Source organism: Silurus meridionalis, chromosome 5, assembly GCF_014805685.1.
Source record: "Silurus meridionalis isolate SWU-2019-XX chromosome 5, ASM1480568v1, whole genome shotgun sequence".
NCBI lineage: Eukaryota > Metazoa > Chordata > Actinopteri > Siluriformes > Siluridae > Silurus > Silurus meridionalis.
Genome location: NC_060888.1, coordinates 8,152,821 through 8,177,623, shown reverse-complemented (window position 1 = coordinate 8,177,623; position 24,803 = coordinate 8,152,821). Strand labels below are relative to the sequence as shown.

Below are 24,803 nucleotides of genomic sequence, written 5' to 3'. Positions count from 1 at the left end.
AAAAAAAAAAAAAATACAACTTGTATTTAGCACCGGGAGGAATTTCGGTCGCATCAGGATCACGGCTGGATAACGCAGCCATATGTCATTCTCTCAAACAGCCGATATGCAGTGTGCGTTTTAACGATCACACAGCGCACGCCGATCCTGGCAGAATCGTAACACAAATATGAAATGGGCTTTCCGTGTACTTATCGTAGCTGTGAGCTAAAATGGAAGAAGAGCCAGATGGAAAAAAAAATATATATATATATATAATGACTAAGCGTGATCACAGCATGTTAAATGTGATCGAGTTTATTCCACTGTGAGCTCGGTTATTTAAAAAATAAATAAATAAATATTATGGCAAGGGGGGGGTTTACATTTTCTCCCCTCGGAATCTCACAGCTCGAGTTCCCTCACTTCTGCTTGATTTGATCTAAACGACCACAGTGCCTTTGTTCCCCCCACGACATGCTTCATAACCTCCTTTATGTCCCATGACTCACCATTTTCTCCTTGGCGTCTTGCTTGCTTTCACTTTGGTACTATCAGGCAGAGAGAGGAAGAGATCAGGGGAGAGAAGCCAGGCCAGATAGAGAGAGAGTGTGAGAAAGAGGGGAGAGAGAGAGAGAGAGAGAGAGAGAGAGAGAGAGAGAGAGAGAGAGAGATCATTCAGATGCAGATCAATACAGGCTTACAGCACTTCATCCCTACTGATTCTGCCGAGTTACACAAGAGCGCGCTTTGTGCTACGTCGAAACAAGCCTAATTATACAGAGGAGTACAGATTCTCATGCTGCAATGCCGATGCCTTTATTGACCGCTGACCAAGGAAACTCTGCATCCTCCGGCTTCTCGAACGCGTCTCATAGGGCTGGTTTATTATTTTTATTCACATGGTGCTGTTGAGTTCTCGATCGTCCAGATGATGAATTTGACAGCAGCTCTGAAAGAACTTCCGGCTGTACCGAAAGTCCTGGAGTCATTTCAATGCGCTCGTTCGAACGTTTCTATAGTAACACATAATTGCCTTCGACGTCTTCGGCAGCGGCTACGCATAACATCGGGCTAAAAATATGCTGATTTAAAAAAAAAAAAAAATATTATAATATATTTAGAATAACGTTTTTCAAGAGTCGGCACCGTGTGCAAAGTGTGTCGTTTTTGAGGCAGAGTGGCGTGGGAACGACTTGTGCAGTAACACGTAGCAATTAATGGATCAAAATAAGTGTCATTCAATGATAAATGGAAAAAACTAATAGTTCAAAAGAGTTTGAAGCTGTTAAAACACCACTGTGCTGTTGATTGGTTTGCTATCCTGAAGTGATCTGAACATAATATAATACATTAGGCCTTGTGTGTGTGAGCATGTGTGTGTGTGAGCACCAAATTAAAAAAATGTGAAAAAACCCTAAAAACATTAACGGAACCAAATTCGTCTTGCTGTACTGTTGGTCTGCGCAATAACTATACGCTCAACTGCAGCGGTTATGTATTCACGTAAACAATTAATAGGGCCATTAGCCTGCCGGAGCTTTGCGATTAGCAATAGGGCACGGTGACAATGAGGGGGAATGCTGGTAAACAAACGCGCCTGTCACAACATAAGCCACGGCAATAAATTAATAGCGCTGCCGGTACCAAAAACAAATTAACCCCTCGTTACACACCGCTAAATATTCAATATAATGCAGGTAAATAGAGCATTTTGAAGTCTTTTGCTAACACAACAAAGGTGTGCCTAATTCGCAGGGCTGAAAAGTAAAAAGGGTTGTGAAGGGTTTAGTGGATTAACAGTAGAAAGCAATCTTTTTTTTCTTTTACCCCAAAAGAATTCCTGAATTTTACTGAAGAACAAAACATGTTCATCTATTGCAGGGAGAAGAACCAGAGAACCAGTGAATTTTTTATATATAATACACTGGTTCACACACACTGGCCCAGGGCAAGGGTTTTTTTTTAAAGTGGAAAAGTAAAACTAAAAAAACTAATTTTAGATTCTTTGCAGCAGCTCTCATGAAAGCTTTATGCTCTTAGGATGCTTTCCAACAGACTTGCTGTAACCCCTGACCAACAGCGAGAGAACTGACTCGGGTGAAATCTAAATTGTTGCTGGGATGGTGACGGAAAAAGAAACCGTACTATTGTGTTTATAAAAAAATTAATTAATTAATTTTAAAAAAAACACTAATATGAATACATACAGTTACACGAGTGTAATAAATAAATAAACAAACAAACAAATAAATAAATAAATAACGCTCCAGTAAGTCTAAAAAATACTGCTTTACATTGTGATGCGTTAAACCATGAAAGCTCTATTCCTTCGTTTTAACTGGATGCTATGGTCATTGCTGTTACATCTACACTATATGGACAAAAGTATTGGGACACTAGAATTTTCCCCAAACGTGTATTTCTTCAAACTGTTACCACAAAGTTAAATTCACACGATTGTATGGAAAATCTCTGTATGTAGTTGCATGAAATTTTCTCTTCACTTCAACTAGGAGACCCGAACCTGTTCCGGCTTCACAATGTCCCAGTGCAAATGGGACTAAATGTGGCATGTTCAAACAAAGTGCACGCAAATTTTACTGTCAGGTGTCCACAAACTTTTGTCCATATAGTCAATATTTTGAATAAATGAAGGACAAATTAAATGTATACACATGAATACTTTCTTTCGGCTTCTCCCGTTAGGGGGCGCCACAGCGGATCCTCTGCATGTTTGATTTGGCACATGTTTTACGCTGGATGCCCTTCCTAACACAACCCTCCCAATTTATCTGGGCTTGGGACCAGCACTAAGAGTGCTTGGGGTTGGTTCCCTGACCGGGGATCGAACCCGGGCCGCAGCGGTGAGAGCGCCGCATCCTAACCACTAGACCACCAGGGAACCAAATGTATACACATGAATAAAATTTAAATAAAAATTAAGACAAGCTTGAAATAAGAAAACAAGAAAGATGATAAATGTCAATATATTAGTTACATTTGCCTTCAAAATCATTTTACTGTCCAGGATTCTATTTTTGTGGTTTTACAGCTAGGAGCTTTTTTAAACATAATCCAGCTATTTAAATATTAGACTCATTAATATATTATCCTGATTATTTTACAAAAATTGTATTGTACAATATTAATGCTGTTTGTTCACTTAATTACTATGTGAACTCCGGTAGATGGTGGTCACTATGTTTTCTTCCGTTTCTCTGCAGGACGCAACCTAATATGTATATGCCTACACTTATAAACACATCTGTATTACCCAAAGAGTCTAACAAATGTAAACAATTTAATAAAAAAAATTTGATTTATTAAATTTTAGTTAATTTGTATGTGATCAATTACTCAATTTAATCAATACAATAAGTGTGTATAGTGTAAAGTGTATAGCAGTACAGATTAACTGTCCTCTGAAAATAACTCAACATAGTCATTATTGTCTAAATTACTGGCAACAAAAGTGAATACACCCAAAGTGATATTAGCTGTATGTTGTGTAACCAGGCAAAGCCACATTTAATTTATGTTCATGTCTGCTTGACAGGAAAAGACAAATTTGTGTATCTTGTATTGGAGCAGTTAAAATTTGGTGCTTATTATCTCATACTGACTACTGGATGGTCAACACATGAGAAGCACCAAGAAAATTGTGTCTTGCCTACAGTCAAGCATGGTGGTGGTAGCATCATGGTCTAGGGCTGCATAAGAGCTGCTGGTACAGGACAGGAGGGAAATTGAGGGAATTCATTGGGGGAAACGTGGATTCCTGTAAAACGTGGATGTACTGTGACATTCTGAAGCAGAACATAATGTGCTCCTTTTAGAAACTTGGCCGAATGGCGGTTGATTGACAGATCCTCACTGAGAAGCTGTAAAGGTAAATGTGATGAAGTGACCAACTATGAGATGACACAACTATGACATGTTCACATAAGGTGTACTCACCTTTTTTGCCAGTTATTTTATATATATATATTTTTTTATTATTTATTTATTTATTTATTTTTTATTACGTAAATAATCAGGACAACAAACGGAACTTTCGCAATGTTTCCACACGGACGGATTTAATTGACGGATGTGCGCATCATTGCGGATTTTGGGGCTTGACTTAAGACTTGTTGCATCAGTAAAACAAATGTTTAGTGTATTTATTATTGTTAATTATTTTATTAGTATTATTTTATATCGGAGTAAACAAAGACCTATGTGGGGGAAAAAAAACATTTCTGTGGAAGGTTTTAACTTTGCCTGTTTTATATTTATATATTTGTTTTTTGTTTTTTTTTAAATGCCCAAACAGAAATGTCTGAAATCACGTGTTAAAGTGTTAATTTTGGCAGTCCTAATAGATGGATAGATCAAGACAAGACCCTGTTTATGATTAAACTGTGAAGTAGGCGATTTTTTTTTGTTTTGTTTTTCACTGCTCTAAATCACTTTAACGACGTGCCTCATTTGATTAGAATGTACCATGTATCCGTCCCAGCCCTCTCAACACTGTCCTTCAACACTATTTCACCTCTTTCATGAAGCTCTTGCCCAGACGCACGATCTTGGCGAAAAGGATGGGGTCGTGGGAGAGGTGTGGGCCCAGGTAACCCAGCATGATGAACACGTCCTTAGACAGAGCTTCGAACGTCTCGACAAGGGGAGGAGCTTGTTTGTTCCGCAGCAGCTTCTTCATGCATCCTTTGGCGCCTTTAGGAACCCCGGCCCTGCAAAAAAAATTCATTTACATCAATTTCAAGACAGAAATGAACTAATTAATTACATTTGTCTTTTACTTACAACTAAACCAGTTACTGTATTGCATGATCTCATCATTTCAACTAAAATGTTACAAAACAATAATAAGAATATAACACATGCAGCATACAAAACATTTAAAATGTATATTTTAAAGGATGCAGGTTGTGTGTGTACCTGCGGTACAGTGGCTCGATGATGAGATGCAGCAGTTGGCACAGCGCTACAGCAATGGATTTATGCGAGGTGGCGTAAAAGGGTGGCATCTGCTCCATGATGCTCTGTGCGTGTTGCCAGTCACCGATCTGCAGCAGCGCCTCGAGCAGGCCCAGTTTCTGGTTATTGGAAGTCTGCAAAGAATTAAAAAAAACAAGGTGAAAAGGGGAGCAACTCTGTCCCACAAGTCCGGTGAGCAGGAAGGTGCTGAGGATTTATTCACACATTAACCGGTTTTCGGGAAACCTGGAGGCTGTGAGAAGGAGGCGCCTCATGCTGCGTTCGCACAATGCACACACTGTGCAATAAGCAGGTAGTCCACCTGAGCCCTAGGGACTCTGTGCTCAATAAACGAGTGAAGCTGTTCCTCGTCGGTCGCTGTGAGGTGAGGAAGTCGATCCGTTCCGAAACACGGCAACGGCATGCTGCACGATTAACTACAGCAAAGAGGCCCCGCCCATTCCGTAAAGCTCCGACCTGGCGTGAAAATAAGAGCGCGAACGCTGATGTGTACGTTCTCGAAACGCGATGCAAAAACGAGCGTCGCTCTGGGTCTCGTGCAGACGTGGATTTGATCGGCGCCGTCTCGGGTGTTTAACGGGGTGCTGTTCTGCAGTGATCGGGCCGCTCAAAAATCAGCGCTCCCCGTCCCTGCCGTTGCAGCGCTGCCCTGATTTTTGAGGGGCAAAATAAGCTGCTGACTATAAATCCTTTAATGAAGGAAGTCGGGGATTAAACAGGTATTACAGTAGGGTAATAAGAGGAAGATGTGCAATGTGTTTTTTTTTTTTTTTTTTAATGTGATCCTCAGGAGGGAGAAGCCATCATTCGTTATCATTCAGAGGATTGCGGGGCATAGCTTCTTTTGTGTTCGTTTTTTTTGTATATTAGTAATAAAGGAGGGAAACGATATAAAAAAAAAAACGAATGTGATCTAAACAAAAAAAGACGAAAATCTACATTTTTTGCTTCCAGTTCTCTAATAACTAAAATAGCAGGTTCGAATGTTTGTATTTATTTGTTTTCTTTCTCGTGATAGCGACTTCGTTTTCTTGCGACATCGCCACGATTTGCTCGTGATTTTGGCGTAAACATCGTTTCCCCTCGTGAGCGGTACTTAAGTTTTCTGTCTATTTGGCGTGAGAGCATTTTCTAGAGGACACAGCATCACGTATAATAACCGTAACCCCTTTGTGACACCGCCGCGCAAATGGTTCTTATCAGAGATGCTGCAATCGTGCCTCGTCTAGAACATGCTTTTATGCCGAATACACAGGAAAAACTAAGAACTTTCTGGCAACAAGAAAGAAAAAAATATTATAATGCATGCCCTCTGAAGACTTCGCTATAAAATATGCTCCCATACATTATCCAAAACACGTGACATGAACCTAGTGCATGCTTTAGCACTTAACTAATCAATTATAAACTCATACCTCAATTAATATAATAAAATAATTAATTAATAAAATCACACAGTTAATAACAATGACGTCAATTTCGAGGGTTCCTTTGAAGCACTGCCAAAATACAAGATACTCTCAGAACTGCATTATGATGCGTTATAATGATATTATGCAGCACGAGGCAGAATCCAGTCAAGACTTGGGATGAGTGAATACCTTATCGTTCTTTTCATCTTCTTTGTCCTTCTCCTTTTCTTTATCGTCGCTCTTCTCCCCCGAGGGCACCACCACCATGGTGAGCTTGCGGGCGATCTGCTTGGCCTCCAGGATCTCCCTTTTGTGCTCTTCCACGATGGCGGAGTCCTGCGGCAGCAGCTGGAGCAACAAAAAACAGGGAAGGAGGATTTGTGCTTGTATGTAATGTAATAACCGTAAAGCCATGAAAATCAAAAGACGAACACTGGACTGAATGTTTACGAGAATTAGAATTAATTTTTTTTTCCATTCGACCAATGAATAAATTTAATGCAATAGATCGTTTCCTAAGTATCTGTTGGAGTTCTCTGAATTTGAGGTTCGAAGCAAAAGGTCAGCACCGTGTGCAGATGCGTAACAAAGATTTAAAAAATTTGGTAAAGAGAGGCTTCGTTAGATACTTGTTGCAGTTTTTATCGTCAAAAAGATTTCATTAAAAAAATAAATGTTAATTAAGTCTTGCATTTGTATCACAATTATTGTAATTGTTTCTATATCATTCTTCTAATTTGTGCCAGAAATTCTTTACAACTAAAAATGGATTCTTCTCAAAAGTCGTTAGGAAGCAGTCACGTACATGGACGTAGAGATCCTCCAGGGCGATGAGATTGTGTTGGAGAAGTGCAGCAGCCACGTGGTACAAAGATGAAGGCGTTTCTCCGTTCGGCTCCTGAGGGGGAAAAAAACGGCGCATGTTCGTTCACATCTTTACGTTTAAACCCAAACCTAAACGCTGTGCGCAACACTGTGGCTTTAGTTTTTGTCCCGTTTTGGTTACTCGCGCTGAGCTGATGCCTTTGCTCTGGTCCACGTTTGCATTCTTTTAAATCCTCCTTAAGTTGTTAAACAGCTGTTTTAATGGTAAACGTGTATAATTCCTTGTCATTTCATAAGCAGATTTTGAGGTCTAATCGCAGCTACTATGTGGAACCCGGGGTGTGGGGGTGGAGATGCGTTAGAAGATAGACGATCCCATAATCTTCTTGCAAATACTAAACTGGCACCAGATAAACAAATTACAATTAAAGTAATGCAAAATCACTAATTACTCCCTCTATTTGAAGTAGACTTACCCAGTTCTTTCATCTTATCTGTTGTTCCTTTTAAAGCACAGAACACCAACAAGCAGACTCAATGTTAGTGCTGATCAACACTTTTTAGAGAAATGTAACATCAGCTCCTGCAAAGCTACAGCAACTATAAACTCCATTGCTTGCGGTTGTTCAACGATGGACTCCAAGCGCCAATAATTCCTTACTTAACCATTAGAAAAAGGAGTGTGTCACCTAAGCTATGGAGAAACTCTTTGGTACTATTACTGAAAACAGCAAGGCAATTCCCAGTCATAAGATAGGAATGGAAGCATATACACCAAGTACCCAATCACTCCTTTCATTCATCCCCAGTCATCTCTAGGTGCCGATTTTTAACCATTTATAAAGTCACATTTTCCAATTTAATTCTAATTGTCCTCTGGACGCTGGCAGAGATGCATTCTGCTAATAACAGCAATGTATCAAAGATTGTTTTTATAACTTAAAAAAAATCTGATTAAAATTGTGTTCAAAACAGCCATACGCTATATTAATATTTTAAGGACACCTGACCATAAGATGTTTGTGCTCCTTTTTTTTTTTTAAATCCCATCCCACATTTAGTCCCCATCTGCTCTTATAATAACCTCACTCTTCTGCAAAGATGTTCCACTAGATTTGAGTGTGCGCTTGTGGAGATTCTTTTTCTCATTCAGCCTCCAGGGTGTAGTAAAGTCGGGTACTGATGTGGGATTAGGTGGTCTGAAGTTTTTCTTTCTTTCTTTCCTTAGCACCATGCCAACTTCTATGCTTATGATCCTGGTGAAAGCTTAGTTTCGTTATACGATTTGATAGAAAATTTAAATAAGATGTTTAGGATTACGTTTCTCTATAAACTTCGATACTTTGTTTGGATTAATTTGTTGAAAAACCTTTTCAAGAGTGTCAACGGAGAACAACAATTTTCTCCAAGGGCTATAAGTATTACAGTCCATCAAAACATGCTTAATGGACATCGGGATTTGACAGGTTTGGCATTTTGAGGGATTTTTCTGGTCTGGAGTTTCATTTCATCCCAAAGATGTTCAACAGATTAGCAAGCAAAGCAAACCATTCAAAATCGCCCACTCCAACCCATTTGTTTACGAGGCTCGCTTCGTACGCAGATGTATCGTCATGCTGATGGTCCTGGTTGAAGTGATGGGGTGGGGGTGGGGAAAACGTCTACTACAGCATCTAAAAAGACATCCTACCCAAGTGCTGTGTCGAGCCACATATGGGTAGAAAGGTCAGGTGTCCCAATACTTTTGTCCATATAGTGTAGGTGTATGATTTGTATGTAATGTAATTTTTCATTTTAGAGTAATTGGATCAGAGGGTTTTCAGCTTCTCGGTTCTCTTATTTGCTTATTCGCCAGATTGAGACTTCAGTAAAGCGAACATTAAGTGAAACTTCTGCACTAATATGTGTTTTAGCATTTGCAAGCAAAAAAAACCATTTGCTATTTCCTGTCGATATTCACAGTTAAACTTGCTAAAACTTCCGAGATGTGCAATAGGAGAGGCAGTGCCTCAACTGTTAAATTACAATAAAAAATGATTGTAATAATTATTTTGTTTTGGTTTTTCCCCCACAAAGCTTTTTCCCTCTAATCTGTGCTACAAAACTCCCATTCCTTCATGAGTCTGCTCACTGATGAAATGGAGTTCTGCCGTTTTTCCTGCCAAGGCGTAATGAAGTGCGCAGGCCAAGATCTCTGTTTCACCTCGGATTGAAAAATCCCTGTTTAAACTGACCTGAGAGAGGGAAATAAAGTGTGTGCCTGGGACTATGATGTGAATATCACCAATATACTGTTTTTAGCTTATTATTGACACGATAATGCCTTCCATGGTCCATATTTCAAATATCTGTATAAAGGATATTTAGGCGTGTTGCTATCAAAAAACTAAACAGCTATATAAATGGACCAAGTAAGGCAGCCATTTGTCCTTCAGAGAGCCTGAGTGCTTATGTAACAAACATTATAGCACTGTCTGAACAAACCAAGTTATTAAAAATGTAATAATTTAATCTCTTTGGTCTTCATATGTTTAAAGCTGCCTCTGTCTGTGCAGAGCTTTAACCCTCCTTCACTGTTACACATTATTATATATATAATTATGAATTCCTGTTTAGATCAAACTAAATAAACCCTACAGTTTACAGGCTTGAGGAACATCAACTCGTGATGACATGTACAAATGTTTTGAAGTTTTAAACCTAAATTTTAAGAGTTAAGGTTCCCACTCAGATTTAGTCATAAGAAATGCAAATTTGGACCAAATCAATCATTGGAAAGATTATGCCATGCAAAATGTAACCTGTAATAAAATAAACAGCAGAAAAAGAAAATTAGAATTAGAAAATCTAATCAGAAAAAAACGAGCTGCTCTTTAGTTTCTACTAAGACACTCACTTAAAATCTAATTGAAAACCAGTAATAGATAAGTTTCAGCAATACAATATTGATGGTAGAGGAAATTATGTTGATGGGCCAGGTCATGTGACCTGTTAATGCTCAAGAAAAAACTGTAAAGGCCACAAGCCATGAAACAGCAGGTAACCAGAAATATAAAAACAGTGAGTTCGTATAGTGAAGTGTGTGTGTTGTAGGCATGGGATTTTGTGACGTATATGTGCACTTATTTTGTGTGAATTGCCCTTATTTTTTGCATCACTTTCCCCTTACAAATTGATCCAAATTTCTCAGACCTGTGGCTGGAAATCCTACTATGAGCAAGTAAAAAAAAAAAAAACTAATCTCACCTGATGGAATTTAAACTTAAATCCGAGGATGTGGCACAGTGTCTGGTGCTCACACATGTACGACTTGATCAGCGGAATGAAGAACTCGTCCTGGTCCGAACGGCACTCGTACACTTCCAAAATGATGTCCAAGACGCGATTTGGGTCCAGGTTAAAACATCCTGCACAGGGATTTAAAAAAAAAAAAAAAGTGAAAAAAAACCTTCAGCAGCTTCACACACCAGCAGCTCTGATCTCACGTTCTGTCAAGTAAGCGACTGTTCGTAAACAATGGAAGTCGTGTTATGCTGAATAAGTGACTGCAAAAAATTCGAGCTTCTCGTCAGGACAGATTACTTCTGCGTATGATTTTGTAATTATGGCAGGCCGAGACCTCGATTACGGTCGAGGGAGAAGTTTATTACCAATCGATGGGGTGAAGATACATGAGGTTCGAGATGATGGCGAGGCAATTAAAAAAGAAAAAACAAGTGGAGCGCATGGGTCGAGTGGGATTATAATAGAGCGATTTGTACCTATTAAAGACTTGATGCTCTCCAGGACGAGATGGCTGGTGATGTTTCCTGAGAGATCTTGGCCCAGCTCTGTCACTAGCTTGGCGTAGCCTTCGTTCTCCTCACGTAATAAGTTGAACTTCTGCTGTTTGTAACTGCAAGAGAGGTGGACAGGGATTATGAGGGGGACAACAGGGCTATAAAATGTTTAAATGTTTAATATTGCTGTAGTTTGCCTGCAGCCTCACTTATGAATTTCATTGTACAAACCGTCACTGACTAAACTTGAATTATTAAATCACCAACAACATTGCTGATGGTAGTTACGTTTTTTTTAATATCTACAAAACATCTGTTTCCAGTCAGGACTTACACTCCCAAAGAAAACCAAAAAGCAAAACCAAAAAAGAAACATTTTTCACCTCTGACTGTTACAACGTACCCAACACTGGAGACTCCTTCCAAAAAAAAAAAAAAAAAAAAAAAAAAAAAAGGGTACACAAGAATCCATTATATTAAATAACTACTGTTGTTGGGTTTTTTTTTCTTTTTGATTAGCGTTGCATCCTGCCATAGAAATCCTTACCCATGTGAACTGTAACTTCCAGTGATGAATGAAAAAAAAAAAAGCAGGCACTCGAGTAAAAGTAAAATACGACTCCAGTAAAAGTGCTCCCTTGAAACTTCATCACTTAAGCAGTAGTATAAAGGTTTTTGCCTTAAATTGTACTTAATTATCCAAAGTACTATAATTTATTATGGCTATAATATTCCGATTATAATTTTTATTACACGACTGGTTTAATTCAGTTTATGTGAAAAGACACTGTTACTCTTAGAACAACAGTCTATTAATAGAATGATATTAATGAGTCAAACATTGATATCTGATCAATTATCATGAGCCCAAAAGCATCTTTTCAACTATATAAAAAAAATAAATAAATAAATATCATGCAAATAAGACCACGGGTGTTGTGGCAAGTTAGTCGGGAGTCTTCCATCATTTATTACTATTAAAATATTCTGCTTGCTGTTGAACTGATGCTGAACTGTTCCTGCTGAACTGTTCGTGCTGAGTAGATGCCACCAGGCGCCAATCAAAACAAGTTTAAAGCAAAGCGTGTGCTCTTCACTGATTGGTGGCTTGCTGTGTGTTTGACCAGTTATGTTTGTTTCCACTCATAAAGGAAAAGGAACGACTGATTTGGAAAATGGAAAAACTTCAGCAAAGCACAGATACATGGAAAAGCTACTTAGAGTAAGGAATTATATTTATTTCCTTGCTGTTCACCACTGCTCACTAAAGATTCCATGACAAAATTATCAGAACAAGTGCTTTAATACAGGACTATGACCAGAAAATTAGTCCACCCCTTCTGACCAATCAGATTTCAGAATTCTACAGTACTGTGGAATACATTTTTTTATTTTTTTGCTTTATCACCTTTCCGAGGCGACAAGTTCGGTTCACAAAAAGCCACAATAACTCATTTCACTTAAACGTAAAGAGTTTTTCCAATTACGCCTGCACAATATGCTTTTGTATCATGTGCTCTTAAAGAAGGCGGCTTTTTTTTTTACTCTACATGTTCGCACCACCTCTGAAAGAGGACTCTGGAGAGCCTCAGTGGCTCCTGTCTCCTTTTTGCACAATAACACATGCAATTATAAAAGCATCGAATATTAAAACGTTATCGACTGCCATGTTGGCGAAGTTCGTTTCCCAAGAGTGAGGTGGTAACATGGTTCCTTTTCAGTCGAACGGCTTCTACTGAGTGTTTTTATACACCGTTCAAATTTTTATTTCGTGTTGTGCGTGTCTTGTTGAGAACAAAATCTTCGTTATCCACGTTGAAATACACTATATGGACAAAAGGCTTTGGACACCTGACGTCTCCAGCCTTACGTAGCTCTTCCACACACTGTTACCACAACATCGGAGGCACGCCGTGTCTTTGGATGCGATAACGTTTTTCCTTCATTGGAACTATGAGAGACAAAAATGTTCCAGCTTGACAATTCCCCCGTGTCCAAACGAGCTTTACCTTGGAGTGGATGGATGGATGATACACAGTTGCATGTTTCAGCAAAGCCAGATGAGAGAGATCGGCTTAACAGTGTTGAGTGTGTAAAAGGACATTAAACAGTGGATGTTTTATAACTTCCTTCTGCTCAACTCAGATAAGACGGAGGTACGTTTACTAGGACCACATGCAGCTGGAAGTAAACTCGCCGATGGTCTTTTTGCCTCGATGTGTACAGCAGTTAAAGACCGTGGTGTGATTATTGACCCTAGTCTTTCCTTTGAATCTCATGTGAATAAATTACCAGGATCGCCTTCTTTTAACTTAGAACTATTGCTGAAATTTTAAATATGATCTCGTTACAGGATGCAGAAAAACTAGTTCATGCTTTTGTTACATCCAGATTAGACTACTGTAACACTTTACTGTCTGGGTTTTTAAGTAAGCGCATAAATAAGCATCAGTTAGTTCAGAATGCAGCAGCAAGAGTCCTCACTAGATCTAGAAAATATGAGCACATCACCCCTGTTTTAATGAGTCTACACTGCTCCCAATCAAATCTCACATTGATTATAAAATACTACTACTGACGTATAAAGCGCTTAACAGTCTCGTGCCGCAGTATCTGAGTGAACTTCTGTACCATTATTATCCTCCATGCCTACTTAAAACAAAAGGTGCAGGCTATTTGTTGGTACCTCGAATAATGAAGACTACAGCAGGGGGCAGATCTTTCTCTTATAAAGCCCCGCAGTTATGTAACTGCATTCCAATCAGTGTTCGGGACTCAGACACAGTCTCAGTGTTCAAGTCGAGGTTAAAAACATATTTATTTAGTCAAGTCTTATGATCAGTAGGTTTTTCTTAGGTAAAGGAGCAGATCTGGAAAGATCATGGATATAGAGAGTTCAGTGAACTGCGATATTTGGATGCTGTCGTCCCCTCGCTCCACACATTTACTTAGATTTGTTGACCGTGGTGTGGTGGGCTGTCTCTTATCCCAGAGACACCTCATGTCTGTTTTACCTTCTGGGACCCCCTTTCATTTATGCTGCTATAGCGAGTCTTGCCGGAGTCCCCAACTGCACAGTGTCCTTAACTTTTATACAACAATAAAGATACTTAATAATCCATCTCTCTCTTTCTCTATCTCTCTCTTTTTTAAGTTAGTTATAAATGCTTCTGAGGTACCAGTGACCAGTCCCACTCCTCGGATCTGCCTGCCTTGTCCCAGCCTGCCTCTAGATGGGGATCTCTTCGATGGTTTCTCATCAAAAGCTTGGAGATCCAAGAAATTAAAATTCGGACTGTACACTGTTCGTACACTGACTCAGGACTGCAGTTTGCATCTGATAATCACTGCACACCTCAGCAGCGTTTAGCTGTAATAAACAAACATTCGGTGCCACCCAGATAAGGACGGGTTCCCTTTTGAGTCTGGATCCTCTCAAGGTTCTTCCTTATGCCCTCTCAGGGAGTTTTTACTTACCCCACTAATAAAGATCAATCATTCATTCTTTTCACCAAATTATCTGTGTAAAGCTGCTTCAAGGCCATTGTTAAAAGTGCTATAATACTAAAAATGAATTAAACCTCTGAACTCAACCCTATCAAACACCTTTGGGATGAATTGGAACTGCACCCCAGGCCTCTTCCCCTCACCTACATCACTGCCTGACTTGACTAACGCTCTTGAAGCTCAATGAGCCCAAATCTCATTCTAAAATCTAGAGGAACATCTTCCCAGAAAGACTGGAGGTTATTAATAACAGCAGACGGGAACTAAATGTGTGCTCACAAAGCAAATACCTTATGATCAGCAGTCCGCAAACAATTTCCCTCTAGCAGATTCAGTGGTGGGGGGAGGAACAAACCCAAATATCACCAAATCAGCACTTATCTGATGAGTCTGTCCTGTGAAGGAGGCGTGACTCGGTCGGAAGCAAAACCCCTACAAGCGCACGACTCACAAACGTAGCTGAGCCGCAGATGATGTGGAAAATGTATTTCTCCGCTGATTTCGGTGCGTTTAACAGTTAGCGAGTGTGCTCGCGCGTGGGATAGGGAGGTAAATGACAAGCGCGACCCCATTTACAGAGGTAAGCGAGTGCGGAAAGCGCTCCCAAAAAATCTTTTGATAAGAACTCTAAGAGACAGACCGACACAAAGGCGTGAAATTAATCATTGTCAGCGGACGCCCTGTGGAGTGCGTCGCGTATAAAAGAAAATGAGGTGGCGGGCAAATTACAGAGTTGCGGCGCTTTCTTGACATTCACGCGCAAGGCGGTGCTTCGGGAAAAGGAAACAAAACACAATGCAACGGTGGAAGACAATTCAATAAATGAGGTGGGGGGGTGTTAAGGGGCCTTGCAGTCGTCGAAACGAAGTGGCAAGACGAGAGATTACAAGAAATGTTTCTATTTTATAACACTTTCCGTGTCTGAAGGCTCTGCGTGAAGCTGGAAGTGGAACAAATAATGACTGGCTCCAGTAGAAACGCAGGAAACTATCAGACTCTTAGCATCAGCAGACATGATTCTCAGAATCCAGCATAGCGACGTTCAATGAGCAAATTTCTTTTCCATCTACTGCACTGCATTGCCAATAAATACAGCTCTAATATGCGCTCCAGTCGCAGCTTTTAATCAGTGAGCCAAGCTAAAAAAAAATATATCTACTGATCCAGACATGACTAAAGCACAACTTTCGTGAATAAACAAACGAGTGAACTTTTCACGTAATGGCTGCTCATACACCCAAACCTAGCAAAGGGATCCCAATACAGATGTGGCCATAAAGAACACCAGTTTCTTCCCGCGACTTGTCGCATTTCGTCCCGCCGAAATCCTGTAGGCACTTTATTCAGTGTTGTGCTTAGGAGAATATCCACCAGATGGCGCATGGACCGTTACTAACGTCTTTAAAAGTTGACAGTTGTGTCATTCCACCACAAATTTTTCATTTGGCTAAGCTCAAATTAAAGCTGTAGTTCAGCAAAGCCACCAGAGAGGTCGATTTTAGAGGTGCAGGAATCCTGGTGACAGCAAATCAGCAGTCGTGAGTCACTTGTCCAGCGAGCAATTACTGGTGTCGCTCCCTCAAATATAAATGCAAATGGTATTGAAACACAGCCAGCTGAACAGTAGCTGAAGCAGGTTCTAGACTGTCAATCATAAAACCCTCACTGAAAGACACTCAGATCATTTCCTTTGGCCATTTGGATCTCAAATGAAGGTCTACACAGGATCTTTGCGCATGTCGCACTTCAGTATGTTAAACTAGAAGCATATACAATCTCCGTGTCTCCAATCACTCCTTTCGCTTAATGCCTGTCATCTCCATGTGCCAATTTTCAACCAATTTAAAGGTCACACGTTCTAATTTTAGCCTGATTGTCCTCCTGATGCTGGTAGAAATTCAATCTGCTAATTAAAGAAAGATACCGAAGATGTTTTTATAACTTACATCTGATTGAAACTGCTTCCAAAACAGACCCACAAGGTTTTTTTTGGGAATCTGACAATAACATTCACATGTGCTTTTTTGAACATCCCATTCTACATCTAGTCCCCATTTGCTGATATAATGACCTCCAGTCTTCTGGGAAGATGTTCCACTAGATTTTGGAGTGTGCTTGTGAAGAATTTTCTCATTCAGTCACAAAGGTATTAGTAAAGTCAGGTAATGATGTAGGTGAGGTCAAGAAGCCTGGGGTGCGGTCAGCTTTATAAAGTCTGCGCTTTACAGCAGCACACTCAATCTTCTGCTCCAACCCATGTAAACCATATCTTCATGGAGCTCACATGGGTCTCCTGGTTTAAGTAAAAGAAACATTCAATGCCACCACATCAAAACAATTGTGTGCCTCCAGTCTTGTGGTAAAAGTTTGGGGGTTTAGGTGTCCCAATACTTTTGTGCGTATAGTGTGCTATCTGTCGGTTAATGTTTAAGAACAAATGAGCGAATATTTGAAAACTGGTTGTCGCTCCCAGAATTTCTGATCTTCTCATCTTTTCAGAAATGCAATCCTGCCCCGTCCCATCAGCCAAGAATCTGGCATATCGCAAGAAACAAGATCAGAGGGGGAAAAAAACTGGACACAGAAGATTAAGAAAACTCGTCCGAATTTGCCAGTAACAGCATGAGTTCATGGAGCAAACCTTCCTTGTGATAACATTTAAGACTGGTATTGGTGAAGGACAAAAAAAAAAATACATTGTGAGGGTCCAATTTCACGCATTTGCTCAACAGGATTAAAGAGGAAGTGGTGGACATTTGGTTTTGTGTATAAAGTAAACACTGACCAGCTGAGCAAGAAGACTCACAATATAGTCAAAAGTTTGTGCTCCCTTTTTAAAATACAAAATAAAAAAAACTTGCATTTAAACTGAAACAGAAATCAACACTCCAAATAAAAAAACACGGTTATATCCTAAATTAATAAGGAAGAAAAAAAAAAAATACACTTCCAATAAACAGCATGTGGCATCAGTGATTTACCACTAGAGGCCGCTCTCGTACTGTATAATGTAATGCAACCCAGAAAAACTATCCATATCGATTTTTGACAATAGCCGATAGTTTCAGCAATCAACTACTGGTGCCGTTTAACTGACGAAACCTCTCGTGTGCTTATTCACTAAGCTGAATAGCAAATTCAGGGGGGAAAACAGCTGACGCCGTCCGCCAAAAGCCAACAGTGAAGAGCACACCCAAAACGCTAAAACCACCCGCCCCTGATGGCTTGATGTGTCCCAGGCTTTAAGTTCTTATCCTTTGTTCTTAATCTATTCTAATATACATCAATGGCTTAATATGATGCTAATTTTGGTGAGAGAATTAAGAACATTTGGAGAAAGAAAATGAGAACATTTGCAGAGAGAGAATGAGAAGAACATCCGCAGAGAGAGAGAATGAGAAGAACATCCGCAGAGAGAGAGAATGAGAAGAACATCTGCAGAGAGAGAATGAGAAGAACATCTGCAGAGAGAGAATGAGAAGAACATCTGCAGAGAGAGAATGAGAACATCATCTGCAGAGAGAGAATGAGAAGAACATCTGCAGAGAAAGAATGCAAGTATCTTTTTGGAACTGTATTGTTGTAGATCCTTCGGTCAGCTGATAAGTGCAGGGGTTGGAGAGGTTTGTGTTTGTTCGCTAGAATGTTTACGTGCACGTTCACGAACGAAGAAAAATAATTTAAAAGCAACACACACACACACACACACACACACACACACAGGATGTGGCAGGGAAGACAGCTTGATAATGAGTACAGCGAGAGTTGCATTACGGTTAAATTACTCACAACAGCTTGGTCTTGATTTTGACAATCTTCTGGTTGAACTGCTGTGCCTGCTTGATCAAGCCGAGGGACTCGAGCGTGTCGGGGTCGAGCCTCTCCTTCAGCATGGCGTCAGAAACGCAACACTAAGGGGAGGGGAAAGGCAAAACAAAATCTTTCATTTCACCGCTTCAACAGATTAAGCGGTCGCATTCAACACAGAAATGTGTAGAAAATATAATCGAAAACACACAACAGTGCTTTCAGGAAACGCGATTCGAAGAGTGACGGATTTACGACTCGTTCGCCTTTTATTGGAAATCACTTTCTGGTACAGATTATTGTTTTATTGTTTTTATAGCTGCTTTCAATGTCGGATCTTCTTTTGCACAATCGTGTCACGTGTAATTAAGATGCAACCGTGTTGACGTTGTTGGGGGGAAAAACAGACACTTACGTCTCCAAGGGGTACTTTAAACTGGACAGAATGTAGGTCAAACTATATCCCAAACATAGCTAATCCTAAAGTACGCACCGCAGGGAAAATGATTTATCGCAAGGGGGCAGCTGCAAGCTTCTGGGTGTTTTGCAGCACTTGGTGAAAGAAAAAGAAAAAAAAAAGGGGGGGGTGGATTTTGGTGGTCTGGATAGGGCAACACCGCCACACAGTGGCGATCACTGGAATAGGAACATGGAGTCGGTGTTGCACTGCAGTCATGAAGGAGGCAGGGGAAAGGGGAAGGCAGAAACAGAGCTTACCAAACATGCTCCCACCAGCTGGGTGAAATGATCTCGCTTGTGTTTCTCCTCCAAACATCCGGTCTCGATATCTGCACATAGGATAAGAGGTGTTTTGAAGGCATTAACAGTACTATCTAAAAATAAATATAAATCAAAAATAAATCAATCAATGTAGGTTAATAGTTAACAGTATTAGAGACTAAGTACTATTTGCTGCAGAACTAAAAGTCCAGTGGAAGGAGTCGGATCTCACTCAGCTCCTCTTAATCAAAAGTGGAGACTAGCGTTCTGTCTTGTCTCCTGTGTTAGCTAGGGTAGCGATCAGGGGAGGTGTTAGATCACGGGGACTATGGCACTGTGATTAATCACTTGAGTTACTTCCACTGCGCACACTGAAATTTTATTATCAACTAATAAAACAAAGTGGCACATTTTCATATTTGGGATAAAGACAATTCTAAGAAACTGGACTATATCAAATGGTAGTGCATGAAACGAGTGCAGGGGGGCGCTATAGCGACTATAAAAAGGTCCGGCTTTATACCATCACGCTGTTAGAAAGGGGGGACTGCTTACTTCGTGTGCTTGAACTTCAAACACGCTTTGGATCCAAAAAATAGCCCGAAATATTCCTCTCAACATTTATTCTTGTAGCTTTTTAATCATTTACATTCATGGCATTTGGCGTAATTCCCTTATCCAGAGCGTCTTGCATTTATCGCATTCCTACAACTGAGTGGCTACGGGCCTCGCTCGGGGGCTCAGGAGTGGCAGCTTGGTGTGGATGGGATTTCAACTCGCGATGAACTTGCGATTGTACATCTAGTCCTGTTATAATGACCTCCACTTTTCCAGCAAGATGTTCCACTAGATTCTGGAGTGTGCTTGTGGAGATTTTGTGCTTGTTCGCCCACAAAGGTGTTAGTAAAGTCAGGTAGTGATGTAGGTGAGGTGAGGAAGTCAATGTGGTTGAGATCAGAGCTCCAGAGCAGGCCACTCAAGATCTTCCACTTGGACCCATGGAAATGATATGTTCATGGAGCTGGATTTCTGCACACGAGCATTTGATGTTGGGACAGGTTTGGGTCTCCTAGTCCAAGTGAATTGAAAAACTTAATGCGACTGTGCAGGATCCAAAGACACCCTGTACTGTATACTGTCTTCTATGGTAAGTCATTTTAGTTGTGTTACTTGTAAACATATTGGATTAGTCCATTTCTATTATTCGATCTATCAGTCTATTTACATTTCAGGTTAATACAGAAAAAAAAAAATATTTTCTAGCGCATTTTTAATGATGTTAATGAATGATTTTTTTCATAAAGTAAAATAAAATCATTTTGAAAGGCTCGAAATATGTTCACGGTCAAAGACCTTCTATACAATCGTGTGCCTCCGATACTGTGATAGCAGTTATGGAGAATTTAGGCTACATATGGCTGGTAAAGTCAAGTGTCCCAATACTTTGGTCCACATTTCGCAGATGCTACATAGAAGTCCTCTGATGACCTGGACAAAAGCCGTGACCACAGAAACCGCTGGCCTGAAGCTGCTGAATAATTGTGATACCAATTTTGACTCCATATGGGGAGACCAGCAACTGCAGGAGGTAGCGCCAATTTCAAATTCCTACTCAGCTTTGAAGATTCCACAGCTCTGATACGGGTTAGCGATGTCGTTCACAAATATGGCATCGGAGCGCTTTTACTGCACTCTGCCATCAACTGGGCGAACAGGCAGCAAAATATCAACATCAGCTGCGATTATAATCATCAAAACTGCATTTAAAGTGGGATTCAAATTGTTGGAAAAAAAAAAGTCTGAAACACAATGAACGAGACGCTACGCCGTTAAAACGACAACAAACAAGCAGTTAATCTAAACTTGTCTACCATTCATTAACATACTGATTGTGTTTTTTACATTTCACAATTTTTTTTAATGAACAGATTATTAATGAACAGATATTGTATAATATAGAAGGAGGTTGAGGAATAAAACCAGACTCACCTAATACGCAGAAGACATCAGCTAAAACCGAAGGCATGTCCTCCCTCAACTCCTAAAACAGAGACAAAAATCAGTATTAGCCCATTGATTTAATTTCGGTGCTCGCGATCGTCGCGTCATCGTACGGCGGCGACTCTTCTTTTTGATCTTCTGCTCCAAAGCTCCGGCTCTGACATCAGCCACAAACTCATCAGAGGTTTCAGATGAATGAATCGTGTCGCGGCGAAACGTTAAAATTCGGTTCAGTTTTATCTGCATAGCGCTTTTTCCCCCAAATCAAAAAATTAATTCATATAGAAGGCGATTAGAATAGCCTTTATTTGACACACATACATCCTTTTTCCCCCGCATATCCCAGCTTGCTTAAAAGATATGGCACCCCCTGGAGCAAAGAGGGTTAAGGGCCTTGCTCAAGGGCCCAAGAGTGGCAGCCTGGCAATAGCTGGGCTTGAACCCCCAACCTTCCCATCAGTAACCCAGAGCCTGAGCTTCCACTCCCCTTAATATGCTAGCGCCTATACGTTTATCCCTTATGAGAAAGCCAGTGGTGAGAGTGGCAAAGCAAAAAAAAAAAAAACACCCTGAAATAGTATGAGGAAGAAAGCTTGAGGAACCAGACAACTCCGCTTTGTAAATGACCTCAGGTAATTCTATAACCCGGGTGTTCGAGGTGTACTGCTGTCTACTGGATTTAACAGGGGGGAAAAAAAAGACAAACAAAATATGTAAACGTAGCTCGTGTTCACAGCGATACTCCGTGGGTGCAATGAATAATATTCTCTGCTGTTAAAAGTGACACAAACACCAGGCAGGTCACAGTCATGATTTGATGGCTTCTGACGTGCATTTGGGGTAAACAAAAAAACTCGCTCATTTGTAATCAAGGTAGAATTCGGGCTCGGTGCTCTAATCCGCGGGAAAAGGCGCAGAAGTGCACCGACAGGAAGCGGATCGGAGCGAGTAATCCATCAGGAACACGTTTCGGCTTTGCTTAGCGCGCCAGTTTCATCATCTCTGATAAACTGTCACGCCGGCCGCAAAAGCAATCTGTGACGCGCTCCGTTTCCCAGCGCCGCGCGCGAAAGGGGCGACCGCGACAATCGCACACTCCGGATCTGATCTGCGGGTTTAAACGAGTGTGTGACACCTCGGCGACAAGTCATTTCGCATCTTTCGGCGCCGCGCGAGGAACGCGGGAAACTAATTTACTTCTGCGAGGTGATTTCGCTGGGTGAGGAATGTCCCTCGCTCGCTCAAGTCCGCTTCCGCGGCGCTGGGAAACGGAGCGCGTTGCTGACCGGACGTGGGCATCGTTGGCGGGTTTATTTCTAAAGTGAAGCCGAAGTCTTTATTCTGATTGGTCACACAGTCGGGTTGATTAGCAACGAGTGATAGAAAAAATAAATATATATAAAATTGTGATACTTGAGGAGATTTCTATGATACTCAATGTCTATCATAATTAGGGCTGAAGCTATCGATTATTGTAGTACTCGAGATCTATTGATCATTCCATCGAGTATTCAGATAAGAAGTGCTTTTGCTTTATTAAAGAGAAATACTAAATAAGAGATCAAATAAGACGAGTCTCTTAAAATAAACAAGTAATTTGTTTCCTGTTTTCTGGAAAAATGTAAATTTTTATTGCAGAAATTCGGTGAAAACTAAACCCAATTAGTGCATTTAATTGCCATATTACATCAAAATACAAAGACTTTTTGTATTGTCTTTTTGAACTTGTTTTCTTTATGCTTTAGTTTAAAATGATCTCAAACTTTGAAAACGTTCTGCCGTTTTCTTCCGCCTGAATCTTCCCCTCGCCCCTTTCTCCCCCTCCCTCCATTTTTCAATTTGCAGCATCTTCCAGTTTAGCGGGGGGCGCGTCAGTAATAATGGTCCGTGGGGAAACCCGGTGCCCCGTGTATGGACTAAATGAAGCAAGGAAATCTCAAAAGCATATCACAATTAATTATCATGGTCTAGATGAAATATCGATATATCGCCCAAGCCCTAGTGTTCCCAGTGTAACAGCAGCTCTGACAGTAGTTCCAGTTGTTCTTGTTATGAGGCGAAGACTGTGCGTTTGGTGTTAAAACACAGCAATGTGTTGCTTTATTTGCTTCAAGAAAGAGGCACATGTTTTGACAGGAGCTGTAACTGAAGTATTAACTTATTTCTCCACCATTATTGAGCCCATAAATGGATACAAAAAAAGTCTCTCAATAATTGAAAACACTGCAATCATTAGAAAATAGGACTGAAACACTTTACAATGGTTCATCAGAAACATCACTGTGTTGGTGTGGATTTTTGTTTGGAACAGCTCACCCTGGCCTGGTTAATATCTCACTTGTCAGACAGAATTGTGTTTATCCGCACCACAGAAATGATGGTCAGACATTCTGAAATCTGACTAATCATCTGTTTCTCTACCAGTCGACCAAATGAAGGTTTGGGATATAGTCAAAATAATAAATAGTTGAACATAATAAAAGACTGAAAAAGCACAGTGCATCCAGATAACCAGTCCCACCCTTCTAGTCCTCGCTAACTTCATACAATATTCCTTGCTTAGGAACTAAATAAATATATAGTTAGACAGATAAATACAAATCCCCACGTTTGGCATGCACTCTCCCGCGTGGCTGTCAGGAAGATTTCCTGAATGTCAGGAGATTTCCGCGCGCTAGGCGCTGCGAAGCCCGAGCAGACGGTCTTAACTTTAATAACACGGGCTTCGGTTAGCACTACCAATGTGTTGAAACTTACCATAACATCAGCCAGAAGGCTTGCGGCCACGTCAACCTTGAGCGCGCCGTGGACCACGTGCCAGCAGAGCTCGTACAGCGCCATCTGGAGGTCTACAGAGGGAACACAGTGGACAAAAACAAACTCTTAAGTACCGACAACAAGGAAGCTGGGTCAAATGTGCTTTGGAAACGAAACTATTTTGCTATGAATCTAGGTTACGTGTCCTTCAAACCCCAGGGGCAAGCGGCACCATGACGTTTCAGACAATCCAGTAGTGCGGCACAGATCGAGACTAAATAAATCTCAAAAAGAATGTTAGACAGTAGGAAAAAAAAAAAAAAAAAACAACACAGATGTGATTAATCCCATCATTAGACTGGTTATATAAGGATGATTAATAAGAAATGTGTCAGATGTGATGAAAAAAAAAAACTGTTGAAATTAATCGTTTTTACAATCGTACAGTTTTGTCTAATTATTTACCGCAATATTTTGATTTTTTTCTTAGAGAGAAAAAAGAAACCATTATTAACATCTAGACTCCATCAACAACAGACTTCTCAGAGGAGTATTTGTATTAAGCTCGGTCTCTACACACGGTTCAGCCCAATCCCAAATGACTCCCTGTTTACCACTTCTACACTCTGCCAAGGGAAAAAAAGCGAGTGCTGGTTTAAATAAATGTCTTGTGAGAAATTGAAGAATTTTATCAACAGGGTTAGAAACGCCACACATACACATACAGCTGCTTAAGTGGACCTTAAATGAACTTAAATAGATCAAGTCTCTTGACTGAATCAAATATTCTGGAGTCTCTGTATAGTGGCTTCATGATCAGTTGAGTAGTAATAGCGGTGTAGGCTTTGATGCCATGCCACCATCTGAGACAACCCTCTTAATGGCAAACCTGGAAGTGTTACAAGAAATGCATAAATATGCATAAATACAAGAAGACTAATAAAAAGAATGAAATTCTGAAAACTTACATTTAATAAAATTTCAAACTTTTTTTTAGCATCAAAGCGGCAGCGCG

At 40.4% G+C, this 24,803-nt stretch overlaps 1 protein-coding gene across 1 annotated transcript in view; it reads right to left on the bottom strand.

Moving 5' to 3' along the window:
• Positions 1-24,803, bottom strand: part of thoc2 (THO complex 2) — an 82,445-nt gene that overhangs the window by 51,329 nt on the left and 6,313 nt on the right. The window contains exons 3-13 of the mRNA XM_046849794.1: positions 23,789-23,880; positions 21,020-21,071; positions 19,028-19,098; positions 18,293-18,414; positions 10,979-11,112; positions 10,464-10,624; positions 7,198-7,290; positions 6,582-6,740; positions 4,921-5,093; positions 4,517-4,712; positions 492-530 (exon numbers count right to left, since the gene is read on the bottom strand). Coding sequence (XP_046705750.1) covers positions 492-530; positions 4,517-4,712; positions 4,921-5,093; positions 6,582-6,740; positions 7,198-7,290; positions 10,464-10,624; positions 10,979-11,112; positions 18,293-18,414; positions 19,028-19,098; positions 21,020-21,071; positions 23,789-23,880 — 1,292 coding nt within the window. The remainder of the gene's footprint in view (positions 1-491; positions 531-4,516; positions 4,713-4,920; positions 5,094-6,581; positions 6,741-7,197; positions 7,291-10,463; positions 10,625-10,978; positions 11,113-18,292; positions 18,415-19,027; positions 19,099-21,019; positions 21,072-23,788; positions 23,881-24,803) is intronic.